At 43.6% G+C, this 24703-nt stretch overlaps 1 protein-coding gene across 1 annotated transcript in view; it reads right to left on the bottom strand.

Moving 5' to 3' along the window:
- TNN (tenascin N) overlaps nt 1-24703 on the bottom strand; it is a 39741-nt gene that overhangs the window by 9844 nt on the left and 5194 nt on the right. The window contains exons 3-10 of the mRNA XM_048497825.1: nt 20331-20594; nt 17280-17468; nt 14745-14834; nt 11379-11642; nt 8445-8708; nt 5885-6148; nt 2144-2274; nt 1049-1181 (exon numbers count right to left, since the gene is read on the bottom strand). Coding sequence (XP_048353782.1) covers nt 1049-1181; nt 2144-2274; nt 5885-6148; nt 8445-8708; nt 11379-11642; nt 14745-14834; nt 17280-17468; nt 20331-20594 — 1599 coding nt within the window. The remainder of the gene's footprint in view (nt 1-1048; nt 1182-2143; nt 2275-5884; nt 6149-8444; nt 8709-11378; nt 11643-14744; nt 14835-17279; nt 17469-20330; nt 20595-24703) is intronic.

The raw sequence follows: 24703 nt of genomic DNA, 5'->3' as shown, positions 1-24703 counted from the left end.
GGAGGCAGACAGAAAATGGTTAGTAACATGACACATTAGTCATTGCAATCTGTGCCTTGATAATATGTATATACATTCATGAATATTGGTAAAGTACCATATTCAATAAAGCACAAAATAATGGTTTTAACAAAGGCTGTAACTCTCATATTTGTTTGGGACTCTATTCTATTGCAGAAGCATAGTTTTCTCAACCGCTGCATCTCAACTGACCAAATGAAGCAGAGTATACCGTACCATATTCCTTGAACCACAACATCTACGGAGGCCCTCTTGGCAGAACTGCCAAGCCTCCTGAGACTGAGATGCTGGGGAAAGGAGGATGGCAAATGAGGAGATGGAGACATGAGGGATGCGCAGAGAGTTACATTTGCAGAAGATGGTACTTTATAAAGTCTCAGAAAAGAGCCTGGACATTGTGTGGGGGAGGGAGGGGAAATAAAGTAAATAAAATAAATAGTGAAAGCTCTTAATCTGCTGCACTCTCCTGAGTCTCTTCCTTCCCCTGAGATTTTACTTCTTGCACCGGTGATTTTGAGGAGGTTGAAAGAAACCCTACACAGGGGTGTCTAACTCTAGCCCTCCAGCTGTTCATGGACTATGATTCCCATTAGCTCCTGCCCTAAAGGTTCAGATTGAGTCTTAAGTCCTGGCAAACCTTTACCCTGGGGTTTGAAAGAGGATTGGAGATCTCTTTTCATCAGCCAGGAGTTCATACTGTCCTGAATACTAACAGTAACCTACTGCCAATTGTAAGCACTTGTCATTTCCCCTTGACAGTGGACAATCTCCCTCCTGCCCTCCAACTTCTGCCTTGAAAATTTGAGAAGAATGAGGAAAATGAGGGGGTGGCAGTTCTGGTGACGCTTGAGGAATTTACTCTGGTTTTTATGGTCTGTACCACAAAGTCTGGGAAAATTCCTAGAGCATCACTCAAAAATGACGTCCCTTCCTTCTGAACCTCCACTAACCCAGTCACTGCCACTGCATTTGCCAGTACTAGGCTGAGATCCCTAAGCATCAAGTACTGAAAATAGTGAAGGCTTACCTGTGGAGAAGGTAATGGCTGCTTTTCTGCTCCAGCGGTCTCCCTTAAAGGCCATAATATAGATGGTGTATTTAGTTCCCCGACTAAGGCCTTCTAACACAAACTTTTGTTCGTTGGGACCTAGCCGGACTTCCTATGACACACATACAAAAGAGAGGCTAAAAATACATCCCACTGCCATCACTCCTGTCCTTCCACACATCCTTCAGTGATTTGCTCCCTGTGAGGTAGGAAGTAGTTTTTTCCATTTGATTCCTGAAAATAGCAACTGTGGAATAAGTACATCCCTACAGTTTCCACAGTGAACACACAGATGCAAAGAATTCTCTTAGCTTCTATTCCACCTCCTCAGCTACCTTTGACAATCCATTTATTCCTTGGTCATCAAAATTCCCAATGGCCTCTCTGGTTGGCAATCCCAGTCATTACCCATACAGGCATACTTTTAGACTTAGCAATAGCTTTCCTAACTTGGGGATGCATTCTATCTGAGCTTCAATTAGTGTGGTTTAAAATAGCTTTCAAGCATCCTTTAGGTATTTGGCTTTCTTGAGACTCCCTTTCAGCTTCCTTCTTAAATATTTCTCTCCTTTTTGTAAAATTCCCTCTTTTGAAATCAAATGTTACTGCTTTGGACTTTAGGGTAGCTTTTCACTGACTCAAATGCTGAACTTTATAGCACTGTCATCACTGTTCCCAACTGATGCAACATCTACATGCTACACCAGGCCTCACGCCCTGCTCAGAACAAGTCCAAGATCACTTACCCCTCTGGTTGGCTCTGAGGCCATCTGTCCCAGCGCACAGTCATTTATAATGTCTAGGAACCTCATTTCCGCAGCATGTTCAAATCATGAGGACAGTTGAAGTTACCCAAAATTGCAATATTATCTGCTTTAGCCCCCTCCCTCGCTTCTTTTTCTACCTCAAGATCAGCCTCAAGGGTTTGCTCAGATGGGCAATAGTATAACCCCCCCCCCCACACACACACACACACACACTTTTAAGTAACCTTTAGGCATTGGTATCTCCGCCCGTAACAATTTTGTTGAGTTCGTTCCCCTGATGCTCTTACACAGCCGTTCCCAGACTTACCCTGATAGTTCCATCTGGCTCTTGATAAGTAAGGAGATACCCATTAATCTGGGCATCAGGCGGCACCCACGTGACCACTCCACTAGATTGTGTCACATCTGATACACGGAGATTCCGTGGAGGGTCAATTTCTAGAACAAACACAAACAAAAACCAAATGAATCTCTCATCACGATACAAATTGGTACACTTTATTGCGGAAACCTAGACACACGGGAATTACATCCTTTTAAAAAGCTGCTTTTATGGTTTGCTTCCAGTGACTACCATAGGAATTGTTGGGGGAAAAAATACTGTGGTCCATATACAGATACAAATAGGGCCTGTCAAGCGGAGAGGGGGGTGGGTTTTATCCAGGTCTTACATTCAAAAATTTAGACTTCTGAAAAAAAACATAGAAAAGCATTTGTTAAATAAAAGGGATTATTTATTACAAATTATTACATTGTATTTTTGCTGGTGTGTAAACAAGTGTTATTTTTTTTAAATGTAAACATTTAAAAAATACCACAATTTCTGTAATCTTGTTTTGGCATCTCTTCATTTTTAGTATATTGGGAGTCTCAAAAATGGAAGTGGCTTGGCTGGGCCTCTCTAAACTTTAGACCTGGATATAAAAATATGTATGGCAGCTTGGTACTGGGTGGGAAACAGCCACAGAAACATTGAGTGAATTATTCTCCATTGGACAGAAGAGGGCGCTGCAACGTACCAAATACATCTGTGCTTAGGAAGGCTGTCTGTAATCAGCACTGACAGCACTATTTCTGTAGAACCATGGTGGCGAACCTTTGGCACTCCAGATGTTGTGGACTACAATTCCCATCAGCCCCTGCCAGCACGGCCAATTGGCCATGCTGGCAGGGGCTGATGGGAATTGTAGTCCATAACATCTGGAGTGCCAAAGGTTCACCACCACTGCTGTAGAAGTTTCAATATGCCATCATGATATTCAAACACATACACAGGGCAGGGACCCATGTGCCGTTATTACATGCAGTTGCACAGGACTGCCAACTTCAGAATGAGAAATTCCTAGAGATTTGGGGACAGTGCCCCGGAGAGGGGGTTGTGGGGGCTCAGTAGGGATACAATGCAATTCTAGGACTTCTGTTTCTCCTAGACTCAGTGGTATTCCGGAGCTTTGAAGTACAGGCTCTGCCATTTTCTCCAGGAGAAGGAGCTGATCTCTGTAGTTTGGAAATCAGTTGTCATTCTGGGAGAACTCCAGCCGAGGGTTATCAGCCTCCAGATGATAGCTGTAGATCTACTGGGTTCACAATGATCAGAGATCAGTTCATCTGGGGAAAATGGCCCCTTTGGAAGGTGGACTCTACAGCATTATACCCCACAGAAGTTCCTCCTCTCCCCAAACCTTGCCATTCTCAGGCTCTACCACCAAACTTTCCAGGTATTTCCAATCTGGATCCAGCAACCCTAGTCAAGCCCCCACTTTGAAAGGGATAACCCTAACTGCATAAAGACGAACATGACCCAGAAAATGGCACAATGTAAACCCTAACCCAAACGTATTGTTTTTATTTAATTTATTCAATCTTAAATTGTTTCCAAAATTGTAACAAAAACCCAAAACCTGAAACTGACCATACCCTTTTCTCAGACTGTGCCCTAGAATTGAGCATAAGACTAAGGCAAGCCTGAGCCCCTGCTCCTACCTTAACCCTAACCCTAACTTATTATTTTTATTTAATTTTTTAGTAATTATTTTTATTTATTTATTATTTATTTATTAAACTTGTATACCACCCTCCCCCAAAGGGCTCAGGGCGGTTCACAACATAATTATATAAATACAATTAAATATATAAATAAATTCCATGCATCTTAATACCCCTCCCCGTTAAAATAGAGCACTCAATTACAACATTATTACATTACAGAAGACAACAGATGGCGTCCAACAGTTTAAAACTCCCCTAAAGGGGGACAGCAGGGTTCGCGATGTCAGAAAATTAATTGTTCCCAAAATAGAAACAAAAACCCCAAACCTAAAAATGACCATAGCCCTATTCTCAGACTGCACCCTAGAACTCAATGTAACACTAAGGCAAGCCTGAGCCCCTTCCCTTCCCTTGCCTTAACCCTAACCCTAACTTATTACTTTTATTTAATTTTTCAGTCATAAATTGTTCCCAAAATTATAACAAAACCCCAACTTGTAATGACCATAGTTCTATTCTCAGACTGCCTAGAGACTAACGTGTAACACTAAGGCAAGCCTGAGCCCTTGCCCTTACCTTAACCTTAACCCTAACCCTAACTTATTATTTTTCTTTAATTTACTCAATCATAAATTGTTCCCAAAATTGTGAGAAAAAATAAATTAAATAAAAATTGTAGGTTAGGGTTAAGGCAAGGGCAGGGGCTCAGGTTTGTCTTAGTGTTATGTTGAGTGATAGGGCGCAGTCCGAGAATAGGGCTATGGTCAATATTAGGTTTTGGGTTTTGTAATGAGCCCCAAGGAACAGTTGTGACTGAACAAATGTAAATAAAAAATATGGATTAGGAGCAGAAGTAGGAACCTCAAGCTCTCAGATGTTCAGGAACTACAATTTCCATCAGCCCCTACCAGCATGGCCAATTGGCCATGCTGACAGAGGCTGATGGGAATTGTAGTTCCTGAACATCTGGAGAGCCGCAGGTTCCCTACCCCTGGGTTAGGGTTAAGGCATGGACAGGGGCTCGGGCATTCCTTAGTGTTACGTTGAGTTCTAGGGCGCAGTCCGATAATAGGGTTATGGTCAGTTTCAGGATTTGGGGTTTTGCCTTAACCCTTACCTTTGCCTGACCCCTAACCCTAACTTTTTAGTTTTATTTAATTTATTCAGTCATAAATTCATTCAGTCATTTATTCACCAGCCACAGATGCAGGTGAAACATTAGGAACAAGATCAACCAGACCACGGCCACGCAGCCCAGAAAACCCACAACAACCAACATTGAAAATGATGCTGTTTGGGCGGTGGGGAATCTCCCCTGAAACAACATCACTTTCAATGTTGTTTAAACTAGGGAGCCCAGAGTCTTCCTTTAAGATGAATTTAAAAGGAGAATCTGGGCTCTCTAGTTTAAACAACATTAATAGTGATGCTGTTTCAGGGTGGATTTCTCCCCCTTCAAAAATAGCATCACTTTCAATGTTGTTTAAACTAGGGAGCCCAGAGTCTTCCTTTAAGATGAATTTAAAAGGAGAATCTGGGCTCTCTAGTTTAAACAACATTAATAGTGATGCTGTTTCAGGGTGGATTTCTCCCCCTTCAAAAATAGCATCACTTTCAATGTTGTTTAAACTAGGGAGCCCTGGGTGTGTTCAGATTTGTGTGTTGGGGCATGTTCTGTAATGTGATGGTGACTTTGAGATGACCTGGTGCAAAAAATGTTGTTTGGTCGTGGTGCGGGAGGGTGGCCGCCCCTATGGGGTGGGGGCACAAAACTCAGATTTTTGTCCCAGGCTCCATTTTCCCTAGCTACGCCTCTGCAATGTTCCACAATGGTTAGAGCGTTTTTTTGTATTTAAGCTGGGAGTCCCAGGTTCAAGTCTCTTAAGCCAGTCATTCTCTCAGCCCGCTCCCAACCCAGAGGCATAGGTGGGGAAATGGAACCAGGACAAAACCTGTAAAGTGATAGTTGCATGTTATGTTAAGGAAAAGCACCCCAGATTTTTTCAAAGGAAATAGGGTGGCCCCTTCATTTTCCCTCCCTAACCCTCCCCCAAATTACCAGTCACAGCTTTTGTGCTTGTCCTCTTGCTTGACTTGGTTCCCTTCAAGGCCCAGATGTAGATGACATACTCCATGCCTGGCTTCAGTCCAGTCAACATGGTGCTGGTCTTATCCTTCCCAACTGCAAACTCTCTGGTTTCTCCCTCAGCAGAGGTATAGCTTAATATGTATCGGTCTATAACAGCCAAGGGTTTCTTCCAGGAGATGGTGGCTGAGTTCTCAGTTGCTTGTTCTGTCCTCAGATTCGTAGGGCTATCAATTTCTGTGAACCAAAAGTATAAGTATGGCCATTACATTCTTTCTGCTTTGGCTGAGTCTACGTAATCTCAATGAAACATCCAGTTTCCTGGCAGTAAACAAAGCTGCAATATTAATCAGCACATCTTGGCTGAATGCAGATGCCATCACCAGGGGTGGACTTGTTAGCAGGTCTCTGGAGATAAATGTCACTCATGTACCCGGTTGCCTAAGGGTGGGATGGGCTATGGCTGAGTGACAGTTCACCCACTTGGCACACACAAGGTCCCAGGCTCAATCCCTGGCATCTCAAGTTTTTTAAAAAAGATCAGCTAGTATCTGATAAAATATACCTGATAATCTGGAGAGCCACTGCTGGTCAGAGTAGACAACGAAGACCTTGATAGATAAAGAATCTGACTCAGCATAAGTCAGCTTCATATGAGGACTGGAATGAACTACTGAGAAACTTCTTGCACGCTATACGGCCCCTTCCGCACATACAGAATAATGCACTTTCAACCCACTTTCACAATTGTTTGCAAGTGGATTTTGCTATTCCACACAGTAAAATCCAGCTGCAAAGTACATTGAAAGTGGATTGAAAGTGCATTATTCTGCATGTGCAGAAGGGCCTTATGAGAGTCTCCCTAACTCACTAGTAGGGATCTGTGAGTTTATCCTCCCCATTCCTTGAGAATTTAGATTTATAGTGTACCTCGTTTCTATCTGAGCAGTAAAAAAAAACTATGGTGAACCATGTAGTCAAATATAATCTAAGTACTGAAATAATTGTTGAAGGCTTTCATGGCTGGAATCACTGGAGTGTTGCGTGTTTCCAGGCTGTATGGCCGTGTTCTAGTAGCATTTTCTCCTGATGTTTCGCCTGCATCTGAGGTGGCATCTTCAGAGGATAATCTGAAGATGCCAGCCACAGATGCAGGTGAAACGTCAGGAGAAAATGCTCCTAGAATATGGTCATACAGCCCGGAAACCGCACAACACTCCACTGAAATAATCCCTTTATTAGAACAGCAAGAAATCATGTTTACAACCAACCCTGGACGCCATTTATGTTTTCATTTTCTTGATAATTATTGTTTAATTGCTGCTGCTTTTAATGTTTTTAATCATCCTGTATTGTTGCTTTTATATGTTGTACACCACCCAGAGCCCTTTGGGGATGGGCGGTATAAAAGCCTCAAAAATAAATAAATAAAAAATACCCTATTCCTGAGTACTGGTATCTTGTTTAGAGTTGCTACCTTCTTCTGGTACTTCGGACAGGCTGAGCGCCTCTGAGCATTGTGCTGGAGGATCACATGCCAGATCATTCAACTCCTCGTGGATTCTCCTCAGCGCCATCGTGGTTGCAGAATGCTGAGAGCAGCACGCAGAGAGGCAGGCAGGAAGGGAGGGGACTATTTTCTGTTCTGAGCATGTGCAGAATGCTCTAACCAGTAGACAGCACTAGTTCTGAGCATACAAATCTTCACGTCACTAAACAATTGTTTTACTTGCAGAGAAAGCTCTTAATAGCTTCAGTTCAATGTAACACAACCTGGTATTTATATCTTTGTGTGAAAGCGACATATGTTGTATAAAAATTGGAAATGAAACACGGGGGGAAAGAGTCAAGAGTCACTGTGGATTTTAGAGAATGGTGAGATGTACACACTTTTAATAAATAAAATAAAATCAATGGGATGGCATAGAACAGGGGCGTAATGCCCATTGAGCAAGGTGGGCAGCTGCCCAGGGTACCACCTTGGGGGGGGGGGGCATCAAAATCCAGGGTTCGTTTTTGGGAATTTTTAGTGGTTTTCCATTTTTGGCCTGAAGGGGGTGCAGTTTTTAGGCTAGCACATTTCTGAAGGCACAGTCTCAAAATTTTCAGGGTCTCATCACGAGACTGCCCTGAAGATACCCCCCAGGTTTGGTGCAGTTTGGTTCAGGGGGGCCAAAGTTATGGTCCCTCAAAACTGTAGCCCCCATGTCCTATTAGCTCCCATTGGAAACAATGGGGGATGGGGCACCCCCTTTGGGAGTCCATAACTTTGGACTCCTTGAACCAAACCTCACCAAACTTGGGAGGTACCATAAGGGCAGTCTCCTGATGATACACTGAAATTTTGGTGCTGATATGTCTAAAAATGCACCCCCTGCAGGCACCAATGTCATGGTGCAAAAGAAATTTTTGGTCGTGGTGGAGTGGCCGCCCATGGGGGGGGGGGGGCATCCAATTCAGGTTTTGCCCAGAGCTACAGTCCCGTCTCGTTACACCCCTGGTACAGGATTTAATAGAATCCTGTCAGTGTTACCTGTTAAAGTTTGAGTGCTTGCCTTCCTGCTTTGCTGGGCACCCTTCACAGCCCAGATGTAGATGGTATATTCCATGCCTGGCTTCAGTCCCGTCAAAGTAGTCGTTCTCTTGTCTTTCCCCACAGTCATCTCTTTGGTGTCCCCATCAGCTGAGGTATAGGTGACAATATATCTTTCTATGGGAGCATGGGCTCCCTGCCAAGATATGGTGGCTGTGCCTTCTGTTACGTGGTTGGTTACCAGATTAGTGGGGCCATCAATTTCTGCAAGGAGGAAACAAAACGTTGCATACAATAATGATCTGCACAAAACTATCCTAGACCTCTAAATGTTATTTCCTTCAGAAACAACCCAAAGCATTTCAGTGCCTCAGGGTGAGAATTCAAAATGGCCTGTCTCTTCCAGGAACTAAAAGGCAGCACAGGCCTCGTGGAAATTAACAGCAGCTGTCAAAAAGCCCTATCTGTAGCTCGTGAAGGAAACGTCCCAGTGGATTGTACTCAAGGGTTGTCTCTGGATCTCTCATTCTTTCAGTCATTTTAATGACCTTCAGAAGTTACCTCTCGAGATTGCTGCACTGCCTTACCTCATAGTAGAGCCAACTTCTGCATTTAATAAATGGACACATGAGTGGATGGAATGGATGGGTAGATAAACGAATCCGTGAATGGACAGATGGATGAATGGATAGCTGTGTAGGGAGATATATGGATGGGTGGACAAATGGTTCCATGAAGAAGAAGGGTTTGGATTTATACCCCGCCTTTCTCTCCTGTAAGGAGACTCAAAGAGGCTTACAAACTCCTTTCCCTTCCTCTCCCCGCAACAGACATCTTGTGAGGTAGGTGGGGATGAGAGAGTTCTGAAGAAGTGTGACTAGCCCCACGTCCCCGAGCAAGAATATAGGAGTGGGGAAACAAATCTGGTTCACCCGATAAGACTCTGCCACTCATGTGGAGGAGTGGGGAATCAAACCCAGTTCTCCAGATTAGAGTCCACCTGCTCTTATTCACTACACCATGCTGGCTCTCATGAGTAGATGGATGAATGGTCCCAATAATAAGTGTAGTCAAGACTTATGCATCATTCTCTGAATGGAATCTTCACCATGTATACACCAATTGGTTCAGTAGCCTCAAAGCAACTGAGGGGCTGACGGGTTGAGCCAACAAAACATTATTTTCATTTATACAAGGTCCATCACCCTGATGTAACACTGGGTTGAGGGAATGTATCTATTTCCCTAAATGCATTCCTGCATGCTTGCAGAGGATAGAAGACGAAGACAGAGGAACATAAAACTGCTTGAAGCAACAACTGCAGGTAAACATTATATTTTTCTCTGCTGGATTTATAGCTACATTTACGCACCTGCTTTTCTGCTACTGACAGATATGGTTATCTGTTCTTCATTCAAATTATCTTTATAAACAGTTCCAAAGGGTAGTGGTGTTGGTCTGAACTGCTCGATTTGAGTCCAGGAGCAGTTTAGAGACCAACAACAGTTTCAGGATACAAGCTTGATCAGGGCAGAGAGTCAATGCCTCAGGCTGTAATCAAACTGACTATAGCATGCATTGAACACCGCTGGGTTTTTCCACAAGATCTGCTTCTGGCCCTCTCTGCAGCTGTAAGATGATTGTTTGTTTGTTTAACAAACTAAGTTGGGTCAGGGTGGCGCACAGACATTTAAAACAAAACCATTAATACATAGAATATAACCCTCATTAAAACTCAGGATGGCATCAAAATTTAGGCCTATTAAAATCCACCCAGTTCAGATCACACGTAAACCCTCATGGAGCTATTCAGGCATGGGCAACATCAAGAGAGAGTAGCGCACATGGTAGTGTGGTCAGCAGATCGTATCGGGACACCTGATTGCCCTAAACCAATAGGAATTACTCAGCTGTGCAAGGTTACAAATCCAATGTAAATAAGCAAGCAAGCAAAAACACAACTGGTTTCCCACATGAGTTTCTTATTTTTCCACCCTGAGGCCTAATGGTAGAACTGAGTGGGTTGAAGTATTCAAATCAGAGTGCAGTTTCTCTTTTCTATAACTTCAGCCATGTCACTTCCTTTGAAGTCTTTGAACCATGTCACTTCCTTTGCAGTTCCGATAATTCTATGGGTTGAAAAAGGGTGGGCAATCTTGGACACAAAAGCATAGTTTTCACAACATCGGGGTGGTAAAACACAGCTGAATTCAAGCCAGAAGGACAGAATCTGGGAATTCAAAGAAAGCCAAGTGTCACGACACATGGAACAAGTCGAAGACATGCGTTTGCACATGATGGACAAATCCAGGAAGGTGGACCCTGGAACATCATGATGGACCAATGGTTAGGAGCATCACTAAAAGCAAACGACCAGATCCAGCAAAGGACCAGCAGCTAGCAAACCTGGAGAACTTATGTGGCAATAGGTCTGGAAGAAGATACTCAGAAGTGCTATGAAGGATCTTCCATCTTTGTAGTCTAAATAACATGCAGGTTATTTCCAGAGAATAAAAGCATGGGCTGTTTCTCAGGTTATAGTTGAAAGGAGACCAAGAGTGCCTGAAATAACTCATCCCTGGGAGTTGAACATGACTCTTCCAGAAGGATCACCAGCTGGGTTAGGAAGATTCCAACATCAAGCTTGTGCTGAACTCCCCAAAGACATTGACCAGAACGATCAGGCCAAAGCTAGTGTTCATCTGTAATAACAGTACCTTCCAGGTGAAGGTCCAGAAACAGATAAGAGAAGCAGAGAAGAGTAGTAGTTTTGCCTCCACAGCTAGGAGGGGATGCAAGAGGTGGGTCAGAGTCATCCTTGGAGGGCATAGGAGCTTAATGGATAAGCCCCTATGGGAAGATGGCTTGAGTTTCCCAACACATGCTCATCAACTAGCAATTGATGAACAGTGATCCTCTTGTCTGGCAGGTTACCTGTTACAACTTTAGTCTTTGCCTTCTGGCTTTGCTGGTTTCCCTTCTCAGCCCAGACATAGATGACATATTCCTTGCCTGGACGCAGACCTGTCAGAGTGGTGCTGCTCTTGTCTGTGCCTACAGATACCTCTTTGGTGTCTCCATCTGCAGATGTGCATCGTGCTGAATATCTATCTATATGTGCCTGGACCTTCTTCCAGGAGATCGTAGCTGTATCCTCTGTTACTCGTTCAGTCATTAGATTTTTGGGGATGTCAAGTTCTTTGAGAAATTAATAAGAGGAACAGTTACAGGCAAGGTTGTTCCACACACCATGACCCTTCCTCCTCCATTTGAGTTCTGTATCAAGAAAACTTAGACTCTAAAACACAACAATTCAAACTCTATTCTCAAAAACATGGGGAAAAAACCCATGCCAGTTTGGCTATTTACATGTATTTACTCTATCTGCATATGCCATCTGAACCATACTGACAGTTAGGTTTGGGGGAGTGGGTTGCGGGATTTTAAAAATTATTTCCAAAGAGGAAGGAATATGAAAAAGCCTGCAAGGACGTATACGTAGCAAGCTGAGAGCTATAAGAAATGCATGATGAGGACACTGTGTTGCTTCTGCAGCCTTAAAGCTGATAAGGTATGCAGCATTTTCAAGCATTCCTTCTTAAACGATAGAGATCTGCACAAATAATCTGTGTGTAGGGGCAGTCTATCTATGCCACATTGAGCAATCACATCCTCATCCATAACCTGGTGCGTGGAATCGCACATAAATATCATTTTTTAAGAAAACTGTGAGGGATCACATATAAATACCATTTTTAAAGAAAACAAGAGCTGCAAGGGATGGAGGAGAAGAAAAATTAAAAACTTTTAAAAATAATTTTAAAAAGATTGTTTTGATGTTGTGTTTTCTGTGACAAACTCCTAACAATATTCTACACAGAGAATGGATAATATCAAAGCAACATAAACTATTTCTCCCCATAACTTTTACCTCATTGCAGGAAATCAAGCTGGTGAGTCAGAGAAAAATTTGGGCTTACGTTTGAAGTATTTTAAAATATTGTCTTAATTTTACAAACATCTAAGAAAAAGACAGATAGGACATTTATAGCATCACAAATAAGAAGAAACTTGGCAGAATGACTACCTCATTCCTACTAAAAGCACAGTGGATTCTTCTCAACCTATCACTGGCGTTCCTGCCTAGGGACATGGGGTACCCCTTGTCCCTGGGCGCATTGAATGAGGTCACGTGGGGGGCGCCAAAACATCCTCCTACACAGGGAGGGATTGAGCAAGCCCTAGAAAGCAGGCACTGAAGCAGCCTACTGCTCCCAGTGCCTGTCGTAGCCCGCCCACTCTGTATGGTGGCCTGGAGTGTCCAGGGGGCGGGGGAGAAGTCCCACTGGGCTCCCAGGAGCAGGACTGGGGAGCTCCGCCTCCCCTCACTCTAACCCAGCATGCCTTATTCGCCTAAATTAAGTGTGGCATTATTCAGAAGCCTTCGCACCAGCAGGCACAGGAAAAGGCAAGCTGAGCAGGGAGCCCAGAAGCAGCAGCAGAACTGAAGGTGATGCTGACGTTTGCTTGGTAGGAGGTGATTTGTGAGAGATGATGCTGATGTTTGCTTGGTAAACCTTCAGATGGGGGGTGACTTGTGAGAGATTTACATGCTTAAAAGTTAATTCCCACTTGCACTGGCTTGGAGCTCTTTCTGAGGCTAACAACCTACCTCATAGGGTTGGTGTGAGGACACAATTAGGAAAGAGAGTTGGTGGGGAGAAAACCATGTATGTTTTGCTGGTGGTGGGAGGTGTTTTGTGAGCTGGTGCAAAAAATCATTGTTTGGTCGTTGTGGGGGAGGGTGGTCGTCCATACCTGGGGTGGGGGTGGGGGGGCACCAAACTCAGATTTTGTCCCCGGGCTCCAGTTTGCCTAGATTCGCCCCTGCAACCTATAGTTTCTGAACACATTTTTCATCTGGATCTTCTTTGTTCTGCTTCTCTTTCTCTGGCCAGAGGCAAATGTGGTACTCCATGTAGGCCCTCAGACATTTCAAGATGGAGATGTTCGCATTCCTCTCAAGTTGCAAGACTATGAGATTCACAGCAGCTAAAGTGCAACTTACTAGGAAACTGTCATGGAGAATCTCTGGACTTAATGTTTCTTCTTCCACCTAGGCTGTTGGGCTATCAGACTATAATAAACCCTGCCAAGTGTTGAGTTAAAAACATAATCAACAATGAATACAATGAACCATCATGATGTAGGGTATCCAGCTATTTTGAAGTAAGACTTAGGGAGAATGTTCAGTCTTCTGGATCTCAAAACGCAATCCGTGTGGATTATTTTAAAGCGGTTCTTCCTTTTCACAATGAAACTGCTGAGTAATTTGTGTTCTGGCAGCGCAGACCACATAGCTGGGTGTGTATGCACATGCCCTTTAGCTTCTTTTTACAGTTTCTGGAAGCCGCTTTACAGTGGCAACAAAAGGAAGGGGGGAAATGGTGCAGAGGAGGTTCCGATGATCAATCCAAAGAACAGCATGTTCAAAACAAAACAAAACAAAATATTAAAGACCAGGATATTCTGGAGCAGATCTCTTGTCCAAAGCAGTGCCCAGGGCCTTCCATCCTTCCACAGACAAGTTCATTTAGGAAGACAGGAAGAAACAACGGAGAAACCGAGCAGTTCCAGCGTCTGGTGCAGGCAATGGCCAATGGCCTTGGAAGCTGCCAGATCCATCCAGGCTGAGAAAAGCAGGCCATGGGAGAAATGATGTGGCATCTCCACAGATGGAGCCTTACCTTTCCAATGGCTGCTATCACACATGGAGAGCTTCTTTCACACGCAATGCAAACCCAGAAAGGAAAAAGTAGCAGTGTAATGGACAAAAAACCATAGCAGCAAAATCGGGCTAATGCAAGTTGGTTCTCATTTGTTCACTTTGAAAAATATACATATACATTTTAAACAATTAAGTGTACATCCAGAAACAGTCCCAGGGCAAACTGAGGTTGCAATTTGTGTGTTAGGGACCGAGGGAGACACCTAGATCTTTGTCTAATCCACAGGTGTCAAACTCGCAGCCCTCCAGATGCTATGGACTACAGTCCCCATCATCCCCTGCCAACATCACGCTGGCAGGGGATGATGGGAACTGTAGTCCATGACATCTGGAGGGCCGTGTGTTTGACACCTGTGGCTAATCTCTGTGAACAGTGACAGATCTTGAGGGGATATTTGTGGGGTGGAGGGGATTTGGAAGTTTGCAAGAGTCATGATCGTCTGGAGAACCTGCTGTGGTTCATGCTTGTCAAAATCCCCACTTGTGCAAAAGTCAATTAATGCTGCTTTTACCTGTCCAGCCATTTACAGAGGATGGTTTCCCTTCAATCTCATTCTTCACTGATATGACAGTGATCTTGTACTGTGTTCCTGGAATCAAGCCTATAAAGAAGAAGAGTAGGTTTTTATACCCCACGTTTTCTACCTTAAGGAGTCTCAAAGCAGCTTACAATCACAATCCCTTCTTGCAAGAGACAACTTGTGAGGTAGGTGGGGCTGAGAGAGTTCTGAGAGAACTGTGACTAGCTCAAGGTTCAGCAGGCTTCATGTGGAGGAGTGGAGAAACAAACCCGGTTCTCCAGATTAGAGTCTGCCACTCTTAACCACTACTAGAATGATACACAACATGGCTGAGCAGTTCCAGCACTTGAGATGCAGCTGCATGAGAATTGGTCTATTGTACCCCTCTTTGCATTTTATGTGGGACATGTTTTGGCCTGAGATCAGCTTGGTGAAGGTGAAGAATAACATCCTAATTTTCTCTTTGTGTCTCTGCAAGGGAAAACCTAACCTTCTCCTTGAGGCAGCATAACATGAAAATAAATTTGCTGGGCACACAACATGAAGGACTTTGGCAGAGTCAATACATACTTTTTCTTCCCCAAAAACTTAAACAAATGAAAAAGAGAAGAAGAGTTTGGATTTATATCCCCCCTTTCTCTCCTGTAAGGAAACTCAAAGGGGCTTACAATCTCCTTCCCCCCCCCCAAACACCCTGTGAGGTGGGTGGGACTGAGAGAGCTCTGAAAAAACTGTGACTAGCCCAAGGTCACCCAGCTGACATGTGTTGGAGTGCACAAGCTAATCTGGTTCACCAGAAAAGCCTCCACAGCTCAAGTGGCAGAGCGGGGAATCAAACCAGTTCTCCAGATTACAGTGTACCTGCTCTTAACCACTACACCATGCTGGCTCAAAACACATCAGTGGGTGCCATCTTAACCCGGATAACTTTTCTGAACCTTTTGTCAATCATGGCAAACTATGATTGACAAAAGGTTCGGAAAAGGTTCCGTTCTTATCATAGATTCCAGACAGCAGGCAAAAGGTCTTCTCTTGGCAAAGACCTTTTGCCTGCTGTCTGGAATCTATGATAAGAATGGAATTTTGATATTCTCAGTTGTGGTTCCTGCACCCCCTGGGATTCCCTGCTGGCTGGTTCCTTCTATACAAAGGTTTTGTCGCCAGCGGAAAACAAATTTCTTCTCATAAGTCATTTGATGCTTTTTGCTAAGAGCTGAGGACATCTGTTGGATCTAAATGGCTCTGTTTTTTAAACTTACTACAGCTCTTTAACATCTGTTTTTAGAAGACACTTTTTAATACGTACTATATATTTCTTCAAGTGCTCCCAGCAAGTGGAAAACAACTCATAAATTTTATTCATGAGATAAATAATACTTAAAGTTTAAATTTATGGTAAAAAATGGGGGGAAAGAAAGCAGAAGGTAAAGTTTTCTGATACAAACCATGTTCCGTACAAATTTCTAACTTGTATATATTTTATTTTATGTCATTATTTCTGCGCCAATACCCAGGTCAAGTTATAAATTGAATACTAAAAATGCAAGCCTAAAACCAGGTACAATAAAGCACACAAATCTCAAGCAAGTAGCACTGGAAGCAGCAGCACAAGGAATGCTGCATTTTTTTATTCCACGAGATTTCTCTGCCAATTGTTAATGTACTTTGAATGGTGTTATATAACCACATAGATTAAACACTGCTGAGTTTTCTGTGTGAGTACGGCCGAATCCCCACTGAAAATTAAATACAGATACAATCAGGTTGCAAAAGAAACGGCACCTTTTCATCTAGGTTTTACGCTCCCCACCACGGTGTGTGTGTGGTGAGGACATCCATCTCAATCACGCTTTCAAACAGTGCAGCAATTCCCACTACCATGCAATCGAACGCACAATCTGCTCAACGGCTCTTCCTTCCTCGTCCTGATTGGCTGACATGCCATGTTGGTGCGGGAACTTTTTTTTGCGCAAGAAAAACAAGCTAACTTTGAAGCAAGCACTGTTTTTTCGTGCACACATTTAAGCGAGTAATGTTCTCTCATGCACACGTTTCAGCGGTACTCGTTTCCCTCGTGCACACGCTACAATTATAGACTCAGCCGGCACGAAACAAATTTTAAAAGGCTGCATGCATATTTCACACAGCCCGCCGTGCTCTGATTTGCCGGAAGACCCCGCGTCACTCTCTACAGCGGGAAAATTGAATCCACATTCGACCCCCGATCCTCCCCTCCGATCTGGATTCAGCGCATGTTTTTTTAAAAAGTGCACATCCATGCAAGTTCTTAAAAAAGAGGTGATAAGGAGGAGAGGGAGCGCCAGAACCAGGATGAATGCGTTTTCAGCGATCAGGCTGTGGGGAGTTCATCATGAAACCTGGATATTTTGCGTGAGTATCATGCGATTAATCGGCAGTGGGGATTCCACCTACCACAGATTGAAGATGCACATTTCAAGTATCCAGCATGAAAAGCATCCACCTTCCACACTCACCCTGTCGAGGACTCTCCACCTTTCCACTCACCTGTGATGATATACCGGCTCTTTGGGTCGTTGCTTTTGGGGACCAACACCTCCTTCTCCTCCCCCAGCCCTAGCAATGAACTGACTCTCAGTTTGTAATAATCCACCTCTGTTGCAGGATTCTCCCACTCTACTTCCAGTGAATTCTCTGTGGTTTCCGTCACCCAAATAGCACCAATGGTGGTCACATCTAGACAAGAAGAACCATCAAGAGTTATAAAAAAGTATGTCATTCCAGCGAGCCCCTTTCTTCTCCAGGTGCTTATTGTAGAACAGGGGTCTGCAATCTGTGGCTCTCCAGATGTTCATAGACTACAAATTCCATCAACCCCTGCCAGCATGGCCAATTGGGGGCTGATGGAAATTGTAGTCCATGAACATCTGGAGAGCCACAGGTTGCAGACCCCTGTTGTAGAAGGATATAGGACAGTGGTTCTCAACCTGGGGGTTGGGACCCCTTTGGGGGTTGAACGACCCTTTCACAGGGGTCACCTAAGACTCTCTGCATAAGTGTTCTCCATCTGTAAAATGGATAAATGTTACGGTTCGGGGTCACCACAACATGAGGAACTGTATTAAAGGGTCGCTGCATTAGGAAGGTTGAGAACCACTGATATAGGAGATAATAGCAACTACTTGAATCTAAGAGAAGTAAAGGGTGCAATCAGGTGATAATTTTCACACAAGGGAGGTGTCAGGCTCCACTGTTCTTGTGAGTGTGTGTTGCCACCAAAATGCACCAGAGTCATACCTAGGCAAACTGAAGCCCTGGGCAAAACCTGCATTTCATGCCCCCCATGGGCGGCCACCCACCCCCACCAAGACCAAGCAATGATTTTTTTCCACCAGGTCATTTCAAAGTCACCATCACATTAAAGAACATCCCCCAACTCACAAATCTGAACACAGCAATGGACCATGCCACACAGTCGAAATAATTTTTGGAAAACATTTTCAAAATGCTTTCAAAATGTTTTATTACTGATATGAAAACATTTTATGGTGTTGTATCCTGTCCCCCCAATTGGGGGAAACAGCATAATTTTCAATGGTGTTTAAACTAGGGAGCCCAGATTCTCCTTTTAAATCCACCTTAAAGGGAGAATCTGGGGTCCCCAGTTTAAACAACATTGAAAGTGATTATATCTTGGGGTGGATTCTCCCCCACCCTGAAACAGCATCCCTTTCAATGTTAAAACTGGGGACCTCAGATTAAATCCATGCCTAAGGGGGTGGATTTAATAGAAATAACAACAACAACAACAACAACAACAACAACAACAACAACAACAACCTTTATTAGGCATTGAGAGAATAAAAGAAAGAAAGGAAACAAGCATTGGCAGGAAGGGAGTGGATTTAGAAAGAGAATCTGGGGAAATTTAGGGGTGCCTTTTGTCAGGGGTGCAATTATTAAGATAGCAGCACCAAATTTTCAGAGTATCTTCGTGAGGCCCTACTGATGATACCACCCAGGTTTGGTGAAGTTTGGTTCAGGGGGTCCAAAGTTATGGACCCTCAAAGGTGTAGCCCCCATCTCCTATTAGCTCCCATTGGAAACAATGGGGGATGGGGCACTCCCTTTGGGAGTCCATAACTTTAGACTCCCTAAACCAAACTTCACCAAATCCGGGTCATATCATCAGGAGAGTCTCCCAAAAAATCCCTGAAATGTTGGTGCTGCTAGCCTAAAATATGTGCCCCCTGCAGGCCAAAAACAGAAAAAACACTGAAAATACAAAATCCCCCACAAACAAACCTGCAATTTTGCCGCCCACCACAAGGTGGTGCCCAGGGCAGCTGCCCACTTTGCCCAATGGGAGGAACGCCTCTGAACTGCACTATGACAGAGCAGCCAGAATCAGGATGTAAATCAGGCTTATTTGCACCATGGGAGCAAACACACTCACATTGTACCCGTTTAAGGATAACGCTTTCCCAGAAATCTAATATGTGCCATTTTTCAAATCAATGACATTTTCTAAGGACAAATCAGGATAGGATGAAGAAATTAAATTAAAGTGATGATCAATAAGCAGAGTATTGCTGCAAACATTCTGTAAGATGGTTCTAAGCTGAAAACCTGTGAAACTGAACATGGTCTTGTCATGTTTCCTACTAGTCTGCTCGGCCAAGTTTGAAGCCTTCCCTCAGCCTTAGAAGCTTTCCTCCAGCTTAAGAGGCTCTTCGTTCAGGGGGGCAGAATGATGCACGCTAGAACCTCCAAAAGCTACATGCAAGAAGTGCTTGCTGGGGAGAAAGATGAAGTGGATTAGGGGTCCTTTACATGGTGCCTGTGGGTGCTATGGTGTCCACCAAATATCTTTTCTGACACCCACCAGGTGTTTTTAGCAGGTGGGGCCATATAGGGCTTTAGTCCAGCGAGGATACCGATTGTCCATTAAGAGATTTGATTGGCTGTGCAGATTTTTAAAAAATTGTTACTTTGACAGCAGCTGCCTCCACTGCACAGGCTCTGCACTGCGTTACTGAAGTAAAGCCATGGCAATCATTTTGTGGATGGTTCCGCCTCCTGCGGCAGCCATTTTGGAGCAGCCATTTTGCTCCTGTGCCCAAATGTGCTTGCAGGCTCAAAAAGGTTGGAGACCCCTGAGGTGGACTTTGAGCACCAAATTTTGTTTCTTCATATTTTATGATTGTTTGAACTAAGGTTATTTTACAAATTTAAACTTTTTTTCCAAATGTCAGTGTAGGTCAGATACTGCACATTTTAGAGCAGATGAAGGGATATTTTTGTTGGCATATACCAATGTATTGTATTCAAAGAAGAAGAACAAAACAGATCTTGCTGGCAACAGCTAGCTCTGGCTAGACAGGACTGTAGGGGATGTATCTACTTCCCTAAGGGGTTTCGCCTTTGTCTACAGAATGCTATTCTTAGGCTTTTCATTTACAAAAGTCTAGAACGCTTTCTCAGCTAGCATAGTAATTAGATTTTATCTCTTCTCTTTCCTATCCAGTTTGTTAGTCCCATAAGTAAAGCTTCTGCTCTTGTAATCAGTTTACTCTGCCCACATATTGGTGCTCCTACCTGTGCTGGCTTGCAGAAGGCTTGGGTCACTGGAAATCCCCTTCTTCACATGGTGAATTGTGATGACATACTTTGTTCCGGAAAGAAGATCTAAAATCTCATAGCTAAGCTGATCGTTGGGCACTCGCACTTGCTTCACGGAGGCCTCATGCCCAACAGGAAAGTAGCTTACAAGGTAATAATCCACATCTGTAATCTTATCCCAGCCGATGGTCAGCGAATCCTCTGAGGACTTCAGGAGCCGTGCATTCCAAGGAGCAATCACTAAAACAGAAACAGAGTAGTGGGTTCAACAAAAGAGGTTCTGAATAAGGGCGATGACTGCTTTCATTTTCCTGACAACTGCTGGTGATCAGCAGTGAGACTAGAGTTGTCAGCTCCGGGGGGATGGGAAATTCTGTGTGGGGAGGGGGGAGATTTGGAGAGGGTGTAGTTCGGGGAGGGGAGCAGGGTTGCCAATATCCAGGTAATGGCTGGAAATCTCCTGGGATTACGGCTGATGTCCAGGTGACAGAGATCAGTTCGCCTGAAGGAAATAGCCTCTTTGGAAGGGGACTCTATGGTATTATACCTTATACCTTACTCTATGGTATTATATCCTCCCTGCCCCAAAGCCTTCCTCAGGCTCAACCCCCCAAATTTCCAACGTTTCCTAACCTGGAGCTGGCAACCCTAGAGGGAAGGGAATACTTTCCTTAAGTCCACCTTGAGAGCCAGAGTGGTATAGTGGTTAAGAGCGGTCGACTTTAATCTAGTGAACTGGGTTTGATTCCCCACTCCTCCACATGAGCTGCGGGCTCTTCTTTGTTTCCTTGCTCCTACACACAAAGTCTGCTAGGTGACCTTGGGCTAGTCACAGTTCTCCGAGAACTTTCTCAGACCCACCTATCTCATAAAGATGGATTGTGCACGGCATATTTAACGAGTTGCAGTTGTTATAAAGGAACCCATTTTCCTTTTTCACATTTGCATGTGTGCCATTTACCTGTTCCAGCAGCAATTGAAACCCACGGAAACAATCTGGGTTGCCTTTGCACCTTCATTTGGAAATGCTTCTCTTTTTAATTTTTTTAATTTCCTGCAACACACACGTGACTGTGCAGGCATATTCAAAGGAACCGTAATTCAAGAAGGACATTGACAAGCTGGAACAGGTCCAGAGGAGGGCAACCAAAATGGTAAAAGGTCTGGAATCCATGCTGTATGGGGGGAGACTTAGGGAGCTGGGTATGTTTAGATATCTGATATGTTTAATTTGTTGAAGAGAAGGTTAAGAGGTGACATGATAGCCATGTTTAGATACCTGAAGGGATGTCATGTTGGTGAGGGAGCAAGCTTTTTTCTGCTGCTCCAGAGACTAGGACCAGGAGTAATGGGCTCAAGGTGAAGGAAAAGAGATTCCACCTAAACATCAGAAAAAACTTCCTGACAGTAAGGGCTGTTCGACAGTGGAATGCACTGCCTCGGAGTGTGATGAAGTCTCCTCTTTGGAGGCTGGATGGCCATCTGTCAGGAGTGCTTTGATTACGGGTTCCTGCGTGGCAGGGGGTTGGCCTTGATGGCCCTTGTGGTCTCTTCCAACTCTATGATTCTAGGTTCAATTCATTTCACTGGATTCACACAGAAGAGCTTTCTGGTAGATGACGATCACGATGCCTACAGGCTACTTCACTCTTTTTGTCCAAATTATTCTTCAAGACACACAAAGAAGAAAATGCAAGCGAAGCCAACCAGGAACATGTGCATGATCCCCCGTGTGCGTTTCAGACAGCCCTGTGGTTTTATGAATGCTACTGTCTGGATGGCTGACAGCACAACCTGAAGTAATCTGCCCTTGTGTTGCAATGCACTGAACTGGTTTCAACATCCTGGCAACCAGCACTATAATTTGTGTAAATGGCATGGTTATTTAAGGTTTCAGTAAGGCAGGGCTCTGCTTCATCCCTTTGGAATTTTTGCAATAAGATTGTAGAGCTAAACCCATCGTGACGACTGCTGAAGGAAATGCCAATACTTGAAATCTGAGGAAATGGCAAAATTAGGCTTAACATGTCTCATAATATTTGTCAGTGAAACAAATACCAATAACCGTTGCATGCAATAGTCTAACACAATATTTTCCTAGCTTCCTACCACTCTCTTGGAAAGCCAAGACTGGCATCCTGAAAAGAGATAGATTGTCAAGATGCTGCTTTTAATACTTTTGGCAATCTGGCTGGTGAAACCTTTTTTTTTAAACTGTCTGAACTTTAATATATAGAGTTTTATTTCTTCCTGTTGAAAAGCTAGAGGTGATTCTGAAAGAAACTTGAAATACTTTCTGATCCATTCACTCAATTTAAGAAGTTCTAGGGGGCAATAATAATGTAACCCATTAGGCTCCCCAAAAGCTATTATTGCTTTGATAATGATCATGTCATTAGCCGCGATGGTAAAGTAATTCTAATTTTTATTTCTGGGTGAGGATGCTTCTCAAAAACCAATTGGATTATTTATTTCCACTTTTCAAGGATGCCAACTAATCATTCGCTTTACAAAATGAGCACATGAAGTTCCCGGCTATTTTCTGTGGTTACGCTGTGCTTGCAAAGGGGAGAATTTGAACCTCCACTGTTTTCATGCTGGGAGTTTTATTGAATTAAGTGTTTGGAGATAGTAGTGGATGGATGGCAGCAACAGCATTGAAGTTCAACTCAGAAAAGATATAGGTACTGCTGGTTGATAGTGTACTTGAGGTGTCAAGTACTGCTCTCCCTTGAAAGAGCAGGATAATGTCTTGGGGGAGCTGTTAGAAGCATATCTACAGATGGATTTGCAGGTCTTCAGAATGGACCATAGCACCATTGGTGGTGGAAAGTGCCATCAAGTCACAGTCAATTTATGATGACCCCAAAGGATTCTCTAGGTAAGAGATGAACAAACGTAGTTTGCTGTTACCTACGTCTACATACCAACTCTGGACCTTTGGCGGTCTCCCATCCACATATTAACTAGAGTTGATCCTGCTTAGCTTCCAAGTTCTGATGAGATCTGGTTAGCCTGGGGCTGGGCCATCCAGGTCACAACACCTTGCAGCCCCATACAGACTTTATTGCAGAGTCTAACCTAGAGGTCATCAGGGCACGAACAATCATGGCATAGGCAAGTTTTAGCCAAGAGAGTCAGCATGGTGTAGTGGTTAAGAGCAGGTGCACTCTAATCTGGTTTGATTCCCTGCTCTGCCACTTGAGCTGGTGGACCAGATTAGCTTTTGCACTCCAACACATGCCAGCTGGGTGCCCTTGAGCTAGTCACAGTTCTTCAGAGCTCTCTCAGCCCCACCTACCTCACAGGGTGTTTGTTGTGGGGGAAGGGAAAGGATATTGTAAACCCCTTTGAGTCTTCTTACAGGAGAGAAAGGGGAGATATAAATCCAAACTACTACTACTACTACTACTACTACTACTACTACTACTACTACTACTACTACTACTACTACTACTACTACTGCTACTGCTACTGCTACTGCTACTGCTACTACTCTTCTCCTTCTTCTTTTTTCCAGGAAGGGGGCAATCTGGCAATCCAATTGAAGATAAAACCATTAATCAACTTCAGTCAGGTTGCTAGATTGGTCACTTGCTAGAAAAGCAAGACTTGGTCAAGTTCTGATTGTCCATGGCCTGATCACATCTAAGTTAGACTACTGCAAAGAGGTCTACACGAGGCTGTCTTTAAAGACTGTTCAGAAGCTTCAGTTGTTCCAAAGGTCAGTTAGGCATGAGCAGGTTTGGAAAAAAGTTCTAGAAGACATTTGCTGACTTCTGATTCATTTCCAGGTCCAAGTTCTTATTTCTAAAGTCTTAAACAGACTAGGATCAGGGGGCAAAGACTGCTTGATCCTGTGTGAACCAACTTGGTTATTAAGTTCTTAAGCAGAAATGTATCTTCACCATCTGAACTGCTGGGGTAGCCACTCAAGTCAGGGTCTCTTCTGCTGTGGTGCCTTGTGTGTTAAATCTTTTCCCTGCTTCTGGTCACCTGATAGCCATTCTCTTGGAATTTATGTTCTAGGTAAATATGTTTCCTTTTTATTTCCTCAGGCATCTGACAATTTTTTTAAAAAAATGTCCTTCACTCTTTTGACTGATTTAATACTAGTAGAATTCTGCACACAAAATGAATGATTCAAATCAATGCAATATAATGCATTCTAATGTTTCTTTGCATAACTCATTAACTTGGCACACATTTCTGCAAATTAATTATTTATGCGCGTAAATGTTATTCATATAATTCGGCTAACACTGCATAGCAAATTAATACATTTGACACAAGTCTACTCATTTTATTTAATGTGCTGATTTTCCGTGCCTTATTTTGAAATAGATGCT

The sequence above is a fragment of the Sphaerodactylus townsendi genome, linkage group LG05 (genome assembly GCF_021028975.2).
Source record: "Sphaerodactylus townsendi isolate TG3544 linkage group LG05, MPM_Stown_v2.3, whole genome shotgun sequence".
NCBI lineage: Eukaryota > Metazoa > Chordata > Lepidosauria > Squamata > Sphaerodactylidae > Sphaerodactylus > Sphaerodactylus townsendi.
Note: the sequence above shows the minus strand (reverse complement) of the source record. Positions and strands in the feature narration are given on the sequence as shown.